The following is a 13,532-nucleotide window of genomic DNA, read 5'->3' on the forward strand; positions in this document are numbered from 1 at the left end:
TGCTGATTTAATTTGATCTAATTGCAGTCTTAAAGAAACGTTATAAGAATAATTGTTTGTTTTCTTTACAATTGCTTTAGCTTACTCATTTAGCCGTAAGCATTTCATTCGGATGTAGACACCAGAGGATTGATTCAGATTTTGGTGGGACAGATTTGCATCCAGATAGGACAGTGCCAACTGCAAGGGCAACTGTGCCACAGGGAGGGTCTGTTTTAGAGGAGGGACAATAGCAGTGCAGGAGTGTTGTCTGAATTGGACCTTCTCCGTGGAAGATGTTGCAACTTTCAGAGAGTGATGTGAAAACTGCTTCTCAGCAGATGTGAGGGGGGCAGACAAATTGACTGAGCTGAGGCTGCTATCTTTAGATTGTCCCTGGTACCTGAGCTAACTCAGGTTTCCCTAAACTAAACTGCTCTGTGTACTACCCCATTTTCAAAAATCAGTTGTGTTATTTTACAGCCTGTTATTTAATTCCAGGTCTTTGAAGAAGTCCCTTACTTCACTGCTTCATTTTTCACCTGAATTTTAAATTTAGGTACACCTCTCTGTGTTAAAAATGCCAAGCTGCCATGCTCTCAGGCTTAACAAATGGTTGCAGGATTATGGATGGCATTATGTGTTTTCTGACAGTATCTAACCTCACAGCATTGTTTGTGCTATTGAATAAGACTGAAACATGACCAGTGGTGCTTTGACAAAGGAATGATTAAAATTAAAATCATCTTTATCCTCAGTAGTTCTATTGTGCTTTTTCTATTTATAGCTGAAGGGTGGGGTTTTTTTAGATTGATTTATATAGGCAGGTTGGGCAAGTTACATGTTTCTATGAAGTAATTCAATAAACAGCAACTGAAGGAATGATTTTCAGAGTCCGATTTGCTCAATGAGTGTCTGGGCACATTGAGCAAAAGCTTTACAGATGGAGATCCAGCTAAACTTTTTAAAAGGCTGTGGCATAAAGAGGTCTACATTAATATAAAATTTTAATTTCATGGTGGATGTAGGAGCAGCACTGAAACTCTTATTGAGAAATATGGGTTTATCCCACATGGTGGTTTCAGACAGAGAGTATTCCTTATTCCTGTCCTCCAGACATCTGGGGTGGATTGATATCAGGACTTGCCATTTTTGAGACTTTTTGTTTGTTCTATGTCTAATTTCTGACAGACATTAAAAGCATGAATTGCCAAAGCTCCTGTCCAGTACTGTTTGTAGATGGTCTAAGACTGCGCAGGGTATTGGAGAAACAGATTTTTAAAACATTTGATGTCTTGCTAGAGTGACTGAGGAGGAGGAGTATTCCCTGTGAGCAGAGACCTCAGTAGGGAACTTTCTGGCATGTTTCATGTTTTATTGCTGCAAATTTATACACCTTTGCATAATGTGCTCTTATATTGTCCAACAGCACCACATGTGGAAGAAGTTCCCCCTGGAAGATGGCAGTGTCTGGCAGGACACTGGCAGCTGAAATTGAGATGTGGTGGAGATGAGGCTCTCTGTTCCTGCATGTCCCTTGATAGCTCGGGATATCTGTGTTAGGAAGGCTTGCACATCATGTTTGTGTGCATGCTCCAACCAGAGGTGGGAAGAGGTAGAAATTATAATTTAGCAAGGAAGTCAGCTTTCTATAAAGAGCCTGATTTCTGCCAGGTGAACCACTGAATGAATTTTCATTTTTGTTTTGGGTAGGATTTTGTTTCTGTTTCACAATTTTGGAGGAGGAAGAATAATTTTTGTAAGAGAAGAGACAGGTAAAAAATAATCAAAAAAATTTTCATGAAACACTAGTTTTTCTTTGTTTTCTCCAAATCTCAAATTAATACTTTTTTCAGAGATATGTTTCTGTAACATTGTTATATTTGTATAGAAGGAGTTATTAGAAATACTAAATAAAATTAAATACAAGATAGATGCAAACTTTGTGAGGTTTTCAAAATATTTACTTTATGTATTTCAGAACACGAAACTTACTATTTAAACTTGTGTGAATCTTTTTTGTCTGAAATAAAATAATAACATTTTGGGGCTTTAATGTATGTTTCAAGCAATATGTAGAACACAAAGGCTGTCCCTAAGTAATCAGGGAAGTAACTCAGAGGATAATGCAATTTGAGCCTCTTATATAGGTTTTTTTTTTTTTGGTCAGAGAGTTAGCACTGCGCATGCAATGACAACACAGATTGAGCTGTGTTTTTCTTATCACTTAACTGGTGCAAATACATCCAAATACGTTTGTGACTACAGTTACCTGAGCTACTCCATATCCTGAGTTTGTACAAACCAGCCACATTTTTGTAACATTTTTATAGCAACCATTAAAATGCAAATAAGGATAAATGATACAGATTCTGGTGAAGCCTCCTGGCTTTTTTTGTGAATAAACCTGGTAGGGCCCAGCTGACATTTAAAACTCTTCATCACAATAGGTGAGTGTTCACATAGTGAAATGTAATCCATGCTGTATTCTGAGAGACAAATAAACGCCTTAATTATAGCAACAATAATAGAAATTTTAGCTGTAACTAAATCATGTTGTTGCTACTCATCTCTAAAATAAATGTTTTTATTTTGTCTGTACAGTAATGTGCTCCAACAGAGAAAATTGATGCAGTTGTGTAGTAAACTGTCTGCAAAATGTTGCCAGGCTGTGGTTTACAACATGGACAGATACACTGTGTTTCTGTTCCTGCACCAGGCAAATCACTTAAAGTACAGCTTCAGTTTATTATCTCTGTAACACTTACTTTGGTTTCTGTGGCAGAGATACTCAGGCTTTTCAGAGGCCTAATTAGAGGAAAAGAGTAGTTAAAACCTCTGATTTTAAAAAAAATAGTGTATTCTCTGAAGGGCAGTTGGTCATTCACTTCTCGTTACATGTCTCAGTTTGCACTTGAGAAATCTTAAGAAAATCCAAAGCAGCAAATCACTTTCATGCATCATGTCCTGCCAGCTGTACTGTGCTGGAAGACCAAAGTACAGGCTATTCAGTGGCTGTCAAGTTGTACAATTTATCTACAGGACAGATACTGAATATTCCACCTCAATGCCAAATGGTAGCTCCATTTTTTTTCTGGTTGACAGATTTTGTTGCATTAAAACAATGCACCAAGAGGAAAAATTATTTTTGCTCTAGTGTCTTTACTTTCCTTGAATCTTTCTCCGCTCAGTAAAATGGGAAAATTTAAATTCCATGCCTTACTTAGATTTGGAGGAAAGGAGGGAAGAGAGGAGAAGGGAAGGATTTTCAGTTGAAGGCAAATAATCATGTGGTGATCACAGAGGGAATTTGACCCTAGAGAATCTGTGTGTTTGCTGCTATAGTAGTTGGTGTCCCCCCACTGCCTGGAGGTGGAGAGCAGATCCTGAGGGTGCAGGCCAACGTGGGTGCTCCAGGGAGCTGTGCTGGGAAAGTCATTGTGGCAGCCACTGTGGATTAGCATCACAGATAACTGTATTTGCTAACACCTGACTGCAGGATATGCTTAGTGCTGCTTTGCCACTGAGGCACCACGAGCAATGTTTGGTCATTCTACCTGATCTTTGGATCTGCTGAGACTGTGTCAGATCCTAATTCTGTTGTTCAAACATGCAGATGAAGGCAAATTGGGAAGGGACCTGACCTAGATTCTGCTGTTGGCTGCTGTAACAACTATATTGCTTTGAGAATGATTCTAACATGAATATTTTGTCTGATATACTGAAAATCCATGGATTCATGCAAATGCCTTCAAAATTCATACTGACTTGGAAGACCTGCAACACATGAATCCATAGCCTCATTTTCTCCCCCAGCTATCACACCAAAACTGCACCACAACTTCCAGACACCCAGAACCCAAAAATGGACTGAGCAGGTTATCAGCCAAACGCATATTCCACATGAGCCATATTTATTTTCTTGGAGTAGAGTGGAAGATCTTCTGTCTAAGAGGAAAACTCTTCAATCTTTCCTCTTGTAAGAGTGAAAAAGCCAAGGGTTGTTGTGGTACCAAGGCAATACAGTTGCAATGCGAGGGTGTTCTCTTCTCAGAATCAGCAGAACACCTGACTAAGCTGCAATAATCAGATCTTCATTACTGGTGCTGCTTTCAGGAGACAGAGTGGATGTGGCTTGACCTTATGCCTGACTCAGGCTGAACTGGCAGTGGTAACAGAGAAACCATCTTTTTGCTTAGAAGATAAATAGCAAACTTGATGTGGAGAAGAAATTGGGAAAGAACAAATATGGTAACAGGAGGTTTTATAAAATATTTCTTCCCAGTTTAAATATATCAGGGTTTGGGGACTTGCTGTTATAATGAAAACAAACAAGGAAACATAAAAGGCAGAACACTGTTTGGCTTTCCAATGCATGCTGAGCTGATGGTGGAAAAGGTCTTGAGCCCACAAATCCAGCAGGGAATATAAATGATTGATGGTAAAAGCTTAGATCATCCACTTTAAGTGTGATTGACAGATAACATTCCTGGCAAACATCTGGAATTCAGCAAACTGGGAATCAGAAATGCAAAGTACTGACAAACAAACGGCCATCTGCATTTCTCTGGCTTTTTAATCTTTCTTCAGAGGTAAGGTGAAATATATAAAGCCTAGAGTTATATATAAAAAGAGGTTTTTTGGCTCAGGTTCCCTAATGCAGCCAGTGGACTTTGCCAACCACCTTCTGACTCAGAAGCATCACCATACCTTTCTTGCTTTCCAGTTACAGATGGTTTTGATAAAACACCCACTTAGTCTGCCCCCCTGTTTTTTTGATTCCTTTTTCCACAGCGATTGATCATACTTTGTGAAGAACATATAGACAAAGGGAGATGGTATGCAATTCCTTATTATGCATAAGTGGCCAATTGTTCTGATGCAGTGCAGGTAATCCTGGGTGGAATTTTAATTCCTTCTTGCTGTATAGATTTCTACTGCTCCTTTCCCCCCTCATTTTTCTATAAATGTCAAACGTGATTCTTTTAGAATCTGACAATCAAATTTAATACTTTTGGTATGCTTCATTTAGCAAATGGACTTGACAGAAAGCAATGAGGTGCTTCCATGTGCCTTACTTTGGAAACTGAAATACAGTGTAGAATTCATTTTTGACTAGATTCCTCACTCTTAACTTCAAGGAAGTTTTTTAATGAAAGAAAAGAGTACAACTTCTTTGGGTTTTTAAGTTTGTTTCTTAAAAACAGAGACTGCTGAGATCTGGCTCAGTTTGTGGCTCATGTTTTGCTTTTCTCTGGTTTGGCTCAGTGGGCACCCAGCAGACACAGCTCCTTCCTGTGCTGTTCTTGCCACTAATGGGAGGTGACTCCCTGGGGTGGCAGGATACTGCAGGAGGGAGATTTTTATGGAGGGAAAAGTTACAAATAGCAAAAGGCAGCTGTGCTTGCTGCCAGGGATGAAGGACAGAGTTGTGTCTTTCTGTGTTATGTGAAAAGCAGAATTAAATTTCAAAAAGAGTAAGACATAACTAACTTCTGTGGTATGTCACTTCTGAGGTAGGCACAGCCGCACCCTGCTGTTTGTGCTTGGGTTGTATTAATTATTCAGCATGTTACTGTGGGGCAGTAACATAATTATTGTCATTTTAAGGTAGGGAAACTTGTCCGGAGATGTTAAGCAATACACTTAGAAGTGAGCTAGAATTCCTCTCCCATGTGCTTGGACTACCAGCTCTAACTGTTGCTCATCAGTGATGCCACATTTCAATGCTTGATAGATTCCAGAGCGTTAATTAAAACAGTTGTTTAGCTAATTGCCTGGAAGATTGTGAGTAAAAGCATATTTATTCCAAAGGCAAACAATCCATTTTTACCCAGTGAAGCATATCAGTTTTTATGGTGCATAAAAATTGTTTCATTTCAATTTTGAATATATTGTGTATTTGTCTGTCTAAAAGCCTTGTAGAGGAAGATCTGTTTTAAGTGCATGGAAGCTTTTTTCCTTAAGCCGTTTTTAATGTATCTACTAACAAAAACCATACAAATAATTGAAAATGTGAAAAGTCATTGCTGTTAAAAAGAAAAGTTGTTTACTGTACTGGGCTGTGGGACTACTGCTATGCTTGTTGGTATGAAGCTTTTGTACTATTTCCGCATGTTGGCATTGTCCTATGTAAGGAGACTAGAAGTGGAAGAAAGGTTATCTTTATGGTGTGTTTGCCTAATCTTGTGAAAAATGTGCTAACAGAACAGGTGGTTTCAGGGTATATACACATTTAAAATTAAAATGAAGTCAAAGTGATCAGGATCTGAACTGGTCCATGGGAGGTGGATGGTGTAGGTTTTCTGTGGAAGACTGAGAGCACATCAGAGTTAACGACAGCTTAGTGCACTTCAGGGTAGTTTACCATCAAGTTGAGAGCATCTTCTCAAAGAGAAAATGCTTATCATCTCATGGAAGAGATTAGATAAGGGTGGAATACAGCTGAAGGACTGAGATGGGAATTCTGAGTTTGAATTAGAAGTTTTCTTGAGCTCTTTACCCCTGATAGTTCTCTTGACTTTCATATAAGCTTTCAAAAATGACAATTTATTTAGGGAAGGAAATCTAAAAGAACCTGGCTGAAGTCAGTAAACTAATATATATTTTGATGCTTTGGATTTAAGAATTGCTACGGGCAAGATAATACTTATAAGACAAGGGACCATTCCTACCACAGCTTGATAGATGTGGATGCATTTCCATGTCATTGGTCTTAAGAGAGATGGGCAGCAGTGATATAGCACAGCAGAAATTTGGGAGGAAAACACATTTCAAAACAAAAACAGTTTAGCTTTTCATTATCAAGGTAACAACTGAATATTCTTTTTTTGTTAGCATTATGTACTGGAAAACAGGAAAAAAAGACAATTACTTTTGGAAATGAACTTGTAACTTTCTCCTACACGCTCCCTTTTGTGCCCAGCCTGAGCTGGGGTGTGACCAGTGAAATCCTGACTGGGGGCTGCTTCTCAGTAGGTTTTGGTATATGTGCCCAGCATTGTAGTGCCCAGACTGGTGCAAATGCCCTCATTGTAGTATCCCACTGCAGGGATTTCACTGGTTGCCCCAAGCTCATAGAGACATGCACATGGAAAGGGTGTGAGGAAACGGCCATTTTCTTCCTTCCAGTGTGAAACAGCTAAACATTCATGCCTTGTCATTGTTGCGTTGGGGATAACTAATCTGTACTCCTCTTGGTTTGGACTCTGTTTAGTTGCAGCCTGAAACTGCACTGATATGTTATACAGGATGGTTTTATTGACACAACAGTGGGTAAATGGTAGCCAGATTAAGAAGACTCAGCAGCACAGATGTAAGAAACAGATCCTTTGCGTGACAGTTAAAAGGAGAAAGGGAAAAACCATTTCCTCTTAATTAATTTCTTTGAAAGGGATTAGAAGAGAACATGAACCAAGAGTGAACCACTTCTCTTGATTTTGAAAGAAAAATCTTTATTGATATTTAAAGGGAACTTGTCACATAGAACACTTTCAAATTATGATTCATTCTTATGAAGTTTTGCTAGACTGTTGTAATTAAGAAAAAGATAATGGAAAAAGTTAGCCATTAAATGCTTCAAAGTTTTTTTTTCCAGACAGTTTTTTTTTCTGAGTGCAAAAATAGAAGACACTTGACTGCATGAATGAGATGTCTGTTCTGTTATATTTTTGATGGAAGTAGTGCTGTTACTGAAAGCAATGGTGTTGATTTTCTGTAGGCAAAGGAGACGTTTTTGGTGATGTGTTCTGGAAGGAGTCGACCCTCGCCCAGTCCTGTGCTAATGTAAGGGCTTTGACTTACTGTGATCTTCATGTGATAAAAAGGGATGCCTTGCAGAAAGTGCTGGAGTTCTACACAGCCTTTTCACACTCCTTCTCCAGAAATCTCATTTTGACCTACAACTTGAGAAAAAGGGTAAGTAGCTGTGATTTTAACATACATCATGTAAATGATCTCACTTTTAACGTCTGTCTGCGTGAGAAGACTGAATGGCTTGAATTCTGGCATTTTTCGTGGACCCCTTTTATAAGATGATTTTTCAGTGCTTGCCTAGGAGACCCTGCTAGCATGTAGAGTCAAAAGGCTATAAGTATTTATTCCAGTGCTAGCTTTAGAGGGAGCTAGACTGTATACATTTCTAGGAAGTAGACAGGTTCCAGCAGATATGAAAACTGTCATGTACGTGTGATAAACAGCGTTCACTACTTAATGCAACTTTAGTTTGTAAAGCCCCTAAAAATATTTTAGGGGTGTTCCTGAAATCACAAGGAAAATGACAGGAAAGATATAAAATCTGATATATGGAACAAAAGTTAAGTACAGTAATCACAATGGAAAAGTAATATGAAGATGACATTCTATCAAGAGTTGTTTCTTTTATTATAAATCACATTTTGGAATTACTTTGCTTATCTATAGTATTTCCATTTTCTTATCCTTGATTTTTTGGCTCTTTTCATTCCTTGCTGTGTGCCAGTTCAAGGTATTTTGTCAAATGCAAGTAATCACAATCTAATAGCCCAGTTTAAATCCTCTGTGTAATCCTCAGTGAACAACCTCTGCAGAAATTTATTAAAACTGTAGTAGGTATAATTCAGATGATATGATTTTATGATGTGAGGTAGAAGACAATAATATTACGCTGAAAAGAAGTGCATTAGAGAACCTGTACTTGCTTCATAAGGGTATTTGACATCAGGTAAAGAAATATGTTTGATAGGAGAAATTTTTGTTCTTAAATGGTTCTCCATAGTAATTTCAGGTGCCAAGTAAGTCCTAGATAATTAGACCTGAAAAAAATAGAACTGTTTTAATCTTTTAAATCTGTTTTGTAAAATTAGACTTTACAACTAGACATTTTTAAAGATATTTTATTTTTTATATTTAGAGTTGGCATACTGAAAGTAAAAGTAGTGCGATGATATTTTCTATCTGCATATGTTATCAGTATCAAAGAATTCAGCTTTTTAGGGTTGGATGAAGAAAAATGTGTTATCCACACTTTGGTGAAATAAATCAGAGCTCTGGTAGAAAATTGATGTGATTAAAAACTAAGAAACAAATTTGTACTTGGGGATTTCCTTCTAAGACATTTTTTTCAAATGAAGGTATTCAGCTGCAAGCATATTAAGAGAGATGTCCTGTTAATAAACACCTCCTTACCTGGTCTTAGTTAATGTAAGAAATAAAGTAAATGAAAGAATTTGACATTGATATCACCTAAAGAATCAGTATCACTGACTGACATATTTTATAATTAACTCCATGGGTAATGTGGTAAGATGCCCTCAGAATATATAACTACTTCTTTTTTTTAACATCATCTGTAGAAGTAGCAACCTTTGAAGCTTAGAAGGATCAGCTTTCTAACAGCTCATAGTAATGCTAGCAGAATCACATAATTTTGGACCTGCTCTGAGCCAGAAGGCCTGACTTTAGAATCAAATACCTACTCCAGAAGTGACACTGCCCCTCCATGTTTATTGGCATAGCTTTTCCCAGCCCAGGTTACAAAACATTTTTTAATCATAGTGTCACAACTCCTGTGCTGTCAATTTCTACACAAAATGTTCCTAATAAAAACATACATCTTATGATAGCAATTTCCATCCAGTTATTCAAATAATTGGATTTTAATTGAGTTGCAGTCAGCAGAAAAGTGGCGTTGATTGATAATGGAGGCAAGAGTTTGATGGTTCCTGGTTAACAGACTGTAACATTATTTATTTTATTAGAAGAAGGCTGATTGCAATCAGAATGCAAATGTTAAGTAATGTGGATAATATATGTTCTTGAAAATGCATGGAAGGTACAATACTTTAGAGATTTGAGGTAATGCATGTTAAAAGGCAACTTTTTAGAGTTTAGAATTTAATCTGGTTTAAATATCTGTGATTTTTTTTTTTTTAGAAATAGCTCCCCAGCCTGTCACTTCTAACACTTCTATGGTCTATTTCTGCAAATGGAATTTTGTAGAATTAAAATGAACTGGTACCTTCTGTTAGTTGCATTTGTGAGGTATTGCATATCCTTTGGAGTATAAATACCAGAATTACACTTTTCATTTCAATAAACAGTTTCATCTCTGGCTCCAAAAGTGTTCAACTAGTTGAAATGTAGATACTGTGTATTCCTCCCAAATATATTCATACAGATTCCAAATACATGAACAAGCAGCTTTGGGGATTTTTTTTTTCAGAAGGATCTCACATTTTTAGACTTGGTTATTCCTCTGAGGTGTCCCCATCTTCAGGGTACATATGCCTTCAGTTGGCCATGGTACTGAGTCTCACTACACAGCTCAAGGTGCTTTGTAGCCAAGTTTCACTCAGCTTAAGTGAACTCTAGCACTGGTCCATTTTTTTCACCATATTAACATATTCCTTGGGTGCCAGGTCTCCTGTAGTGATCCCTGGTGGAGCTGGGATTCCCTATCCCAGGCCCTTCAGTGCCAGTGAAGAGATGTTCCCCCTGTTACTGGGTCTGGATCCACGTGCTGATGGCTGTGGCAGAAATAAGCAGACATGCAGGCACATTGGAAGGTACCCTAACTGGTCAATTGGTCTTGACCTTAGCTAAACCTAGAGCTGGATTTAGGCAAAGTAAAAGGCAACATTCCTTGTGCTGGTCTTCCTACTTGTCTTGAATGTGGTTTGAGCTGAGCTGGGAGGGCAGGATACTTCTGGTCCATGTATCCCCTTTATGCCTTCCCTAGACCAGGCCTGCAGGTATAAAATGTTACTGCCTGTGATGCTTAAAGACTTTGTGGCCAAGGGAAAAGTTTCCAATGCTCTGTGCCTGGCATGTCATTATTGTCCCTGTCTGTGCTGTGAAAGCAGTTTCCTTTCACTCACTTTCTCAACAAATACCAGTGAAATATCCTCTTTTTTAAAAGTGTCAGCTTGCTGTCAGGTGACTCCCTGAGCAGTTTCCTCAAGTGACTAAAATCCCTGCTGAAGTTATTAGCTGTCTAGTTACCTCAGACTGGAGCTCAGACTTAGAAAACTTTTTATTTTTCCTAAAAGAGAAGAGAAAGCAGACCTTTAATTAACTCCTTCTGCTGCCAGTCATTGAAATTTTCATCTAGGTGGGAACAGAGGGAGAATCATCTGCTGCATCTCTCTTTCCACCGTGCTAAGAAACTGAAACTGCAGTCTGTGGCTGCAGGTGGCTGTATGTTGGACTTGAAGACTTTGCAGCTGAAAGGAAGCTGATAGAGGTTTTTCAGAGCAATACTTGCTGTAACAATGTTCTGAAATTAAAGCAGGTTAACTTGATGTTTCTCTCCATTTTTGGAATCTTGGAGAGGAACCAGAGTGCAGACACTGGGGGGTATTGTTGGATAGTCAAGTCACAAACTCACTCTCATGGAAGGTATGCTAGACAAAAGAAATACTGCAGATTAGGAGGGCAGCAGGATGCACAGGCTGGATGGAGGTCTGGCTTCTCCCACCAAATATTTAAACACTTCTGGGTTTCCAAATTGGACATCATAGCTCCAGGTTCATAGAAGCATAACTACCTGTCTCTGTCTTTGGCATGTGATGGGGTGCAAGTTTGCTGGCACCTTCTTTAAGAATGGGAAAGGCCTTTGGGAAATGTTCTGGCTTTAGCAGTTGCTTCTTTCCATGTGTATGAGCTTTGTGACCAGTATTAACTTACACTGAGTTGTACCACAGTGTATTTGCTCATTTCATTCTGCTGCAGCCATAAATGATGTTGTATCTCAAATGACTGCTCGCACTACATAAAAGGGAGAATTCTTATACATAATTTATTAAGCTGAGATTTCTCTAGTAAGCCGTTTTAGCCTGGATAGAGATTAAATGACTAATTCTGAATACTTTGGAGTGTCATGATAGGAAGCACAAGTAGCTTTCCCAGAAGCTACTTGTATCCTGATATGAAAGAAGGAAGACAGTAGGATGTAGGTATGTTACTGGGATTTTGTTAGAGTGAAAGAAGCGGCAAAGAACGTTCTGTGTTTTTACAAATCAAACATGATTTAGTGAGTTAGAGCCAAAACTCCTAGTCAGAACATACTTGAGAGAGCAGTGATTGTAACAGAATAGTCTCTCTCCTTGGCAGTGTAAGATTGCTTGCTTTTGTACATGTAGTGGTGTGTTTATTCTCTGGTATTCCAACTGTTCCAGTGGACAGGTCCCCAACATCTTTTTCAAAAAGCAATTTTAAAATGTAATTGTACTTTCCTCTTCAGCATTAGCTTAATCTTTCTTCTTTTGATAGTGTAAGCTCTAACTAGAGAGAGAACGTCTCTCAAATCATACATTTCAGCTAGGAGTGCCTCAAGCCCTGATTTTAAATCTCAGGGGGCGTTGGCAGCAGTTTGTTTTCAGAGAGGCAGTCCATGGCCTTACATTCTGCCTTTCCGCATGACAAGTTTTAAAATCCTTCTTCGTGGTAGAGGTTTGAAATGGTATCCCAGAATTCTTTCTCCTACACAAAAGCCTGAATTGCTGGAAGGTTTCAACAAAGCTTTCTTACACTGAGAAGAGAAAGATTTTAATTTTAGAATATTGTCCCATTTGATGATGGTCAAACTGACAGCCTGCTTCTTTCTCCTGTGTTTGTCACCAAAACAATCCCACAAGTCCTGTGAGGAGAGGATTTTGATGTTTGACAGGCACGCATCTTACAGCACTGAAAACCGAGGACATTGGACATGACTGGTATGTCTGGAAGTGCCTGTGGCTTGGGAATTATGCCAAATTAGCTGTCCAGGAGGCAAAGTTGTCAATTTCCAAAAAACCTGTCCAAATATAAATAAACAGTTAAGCACTGTGTTCCTTCCCATGCTGCTTTTTAAAAGTTGTTCAGGGAATTGGATGTTCTTGTATTCACAGTTTTTCCATGTCAATCTAAACAAAAGGTACTTTATTCTGTTTCATCATTGGTAGATTCCATATTGCATTTTTGCGTCTTTTCTCTGGCCTTGGACATCTGAACTTCTATCTGTCTCTAACAGAGAACTGTTTAGCTAGCCCACAGATTTTTGGGCAAATAGGCTTTACACTCTGTACCGAAAGTGCTCTGAGGCCTGCTGTGTGTGCATCTTCTATGGATGGTTTTAGTGCTATGTCTGTCAATGAGTTGAAACCGCATGCTCTCGGGAGGATGTGCCCTTGGATTTCTTCCTTCTCCTCCTCTGTAGTTTGTTGGACCCCTCCAGGTAAAGCCTCAACACCCAGACTTGGAAAGGATTTGACGAACTGCGAGCATTTAATGTTCATACACCTACAGCGATTATTGAAATATGTGATTGTGCTCAAGCCAAAGCAACTCCATTACCTTTCAGCCACATCATCTTCAATTTTATTTTCCAAAACTTCCAAATTCTAAACTTATTTCTGTTCTTTTTAATGCATGTGACCTGGAGCCTTAGGCTCCTGTGCTTATAGAGAGGAAGATCTGGCTACAGATAAATAGTTTACGTAGTGGGGATGTGTGTGTACCATAGAAAACACAATTAACTAAGAAGTTCTAAAACACTGTGGTGGGTTGACATTGGCTGGACACCAGGTGCCCGCCAA

At 38.7% G+C, this 13,532-nt stretch overlaps 1 protein-coding gene across 1 annotated transcript in view; it reads left to right on the forward strand.

Annotated features, from left to right (window-relative positions):
• Positions 1–13,532, forward strand: part of KCNH1 (potassium voltage-gated channel subfamily H member 1) — a gene marked incomplete at its 5' end in the record, with an annotated part of 167,430 nt that overhangs the window by 82,341 nt on the left and 71,557 nt on the right. Inside the window, one exon of the mRNA XM_008641688.2 lies at positions 7,700–7,896. Coding sequence (XP_008639910.2) covers positions 7,700–7,896 — 197 coding nt within the window. The remainder of the gene's footprint in view (positions 1–7,699; positions 7,897–13,532) is intronic.

This window comes from Corvus brachyrhynchos, unplaced genomic scaffold (assembly GCF_000691975.1).
Source record: "Corvus brachyrhynchos isolate BGI_N302 unplaced genomic scaffold, ASM69197v1 scaffold258, whole genome shotgun sequence".
In the NCBI taxonomy this organism is placed as follows: Eukaryota; Metazoa; Chordata; class Aves; order Passeriformes; family Corvidae; genus Corvus; species Corvus brachyrhynchos.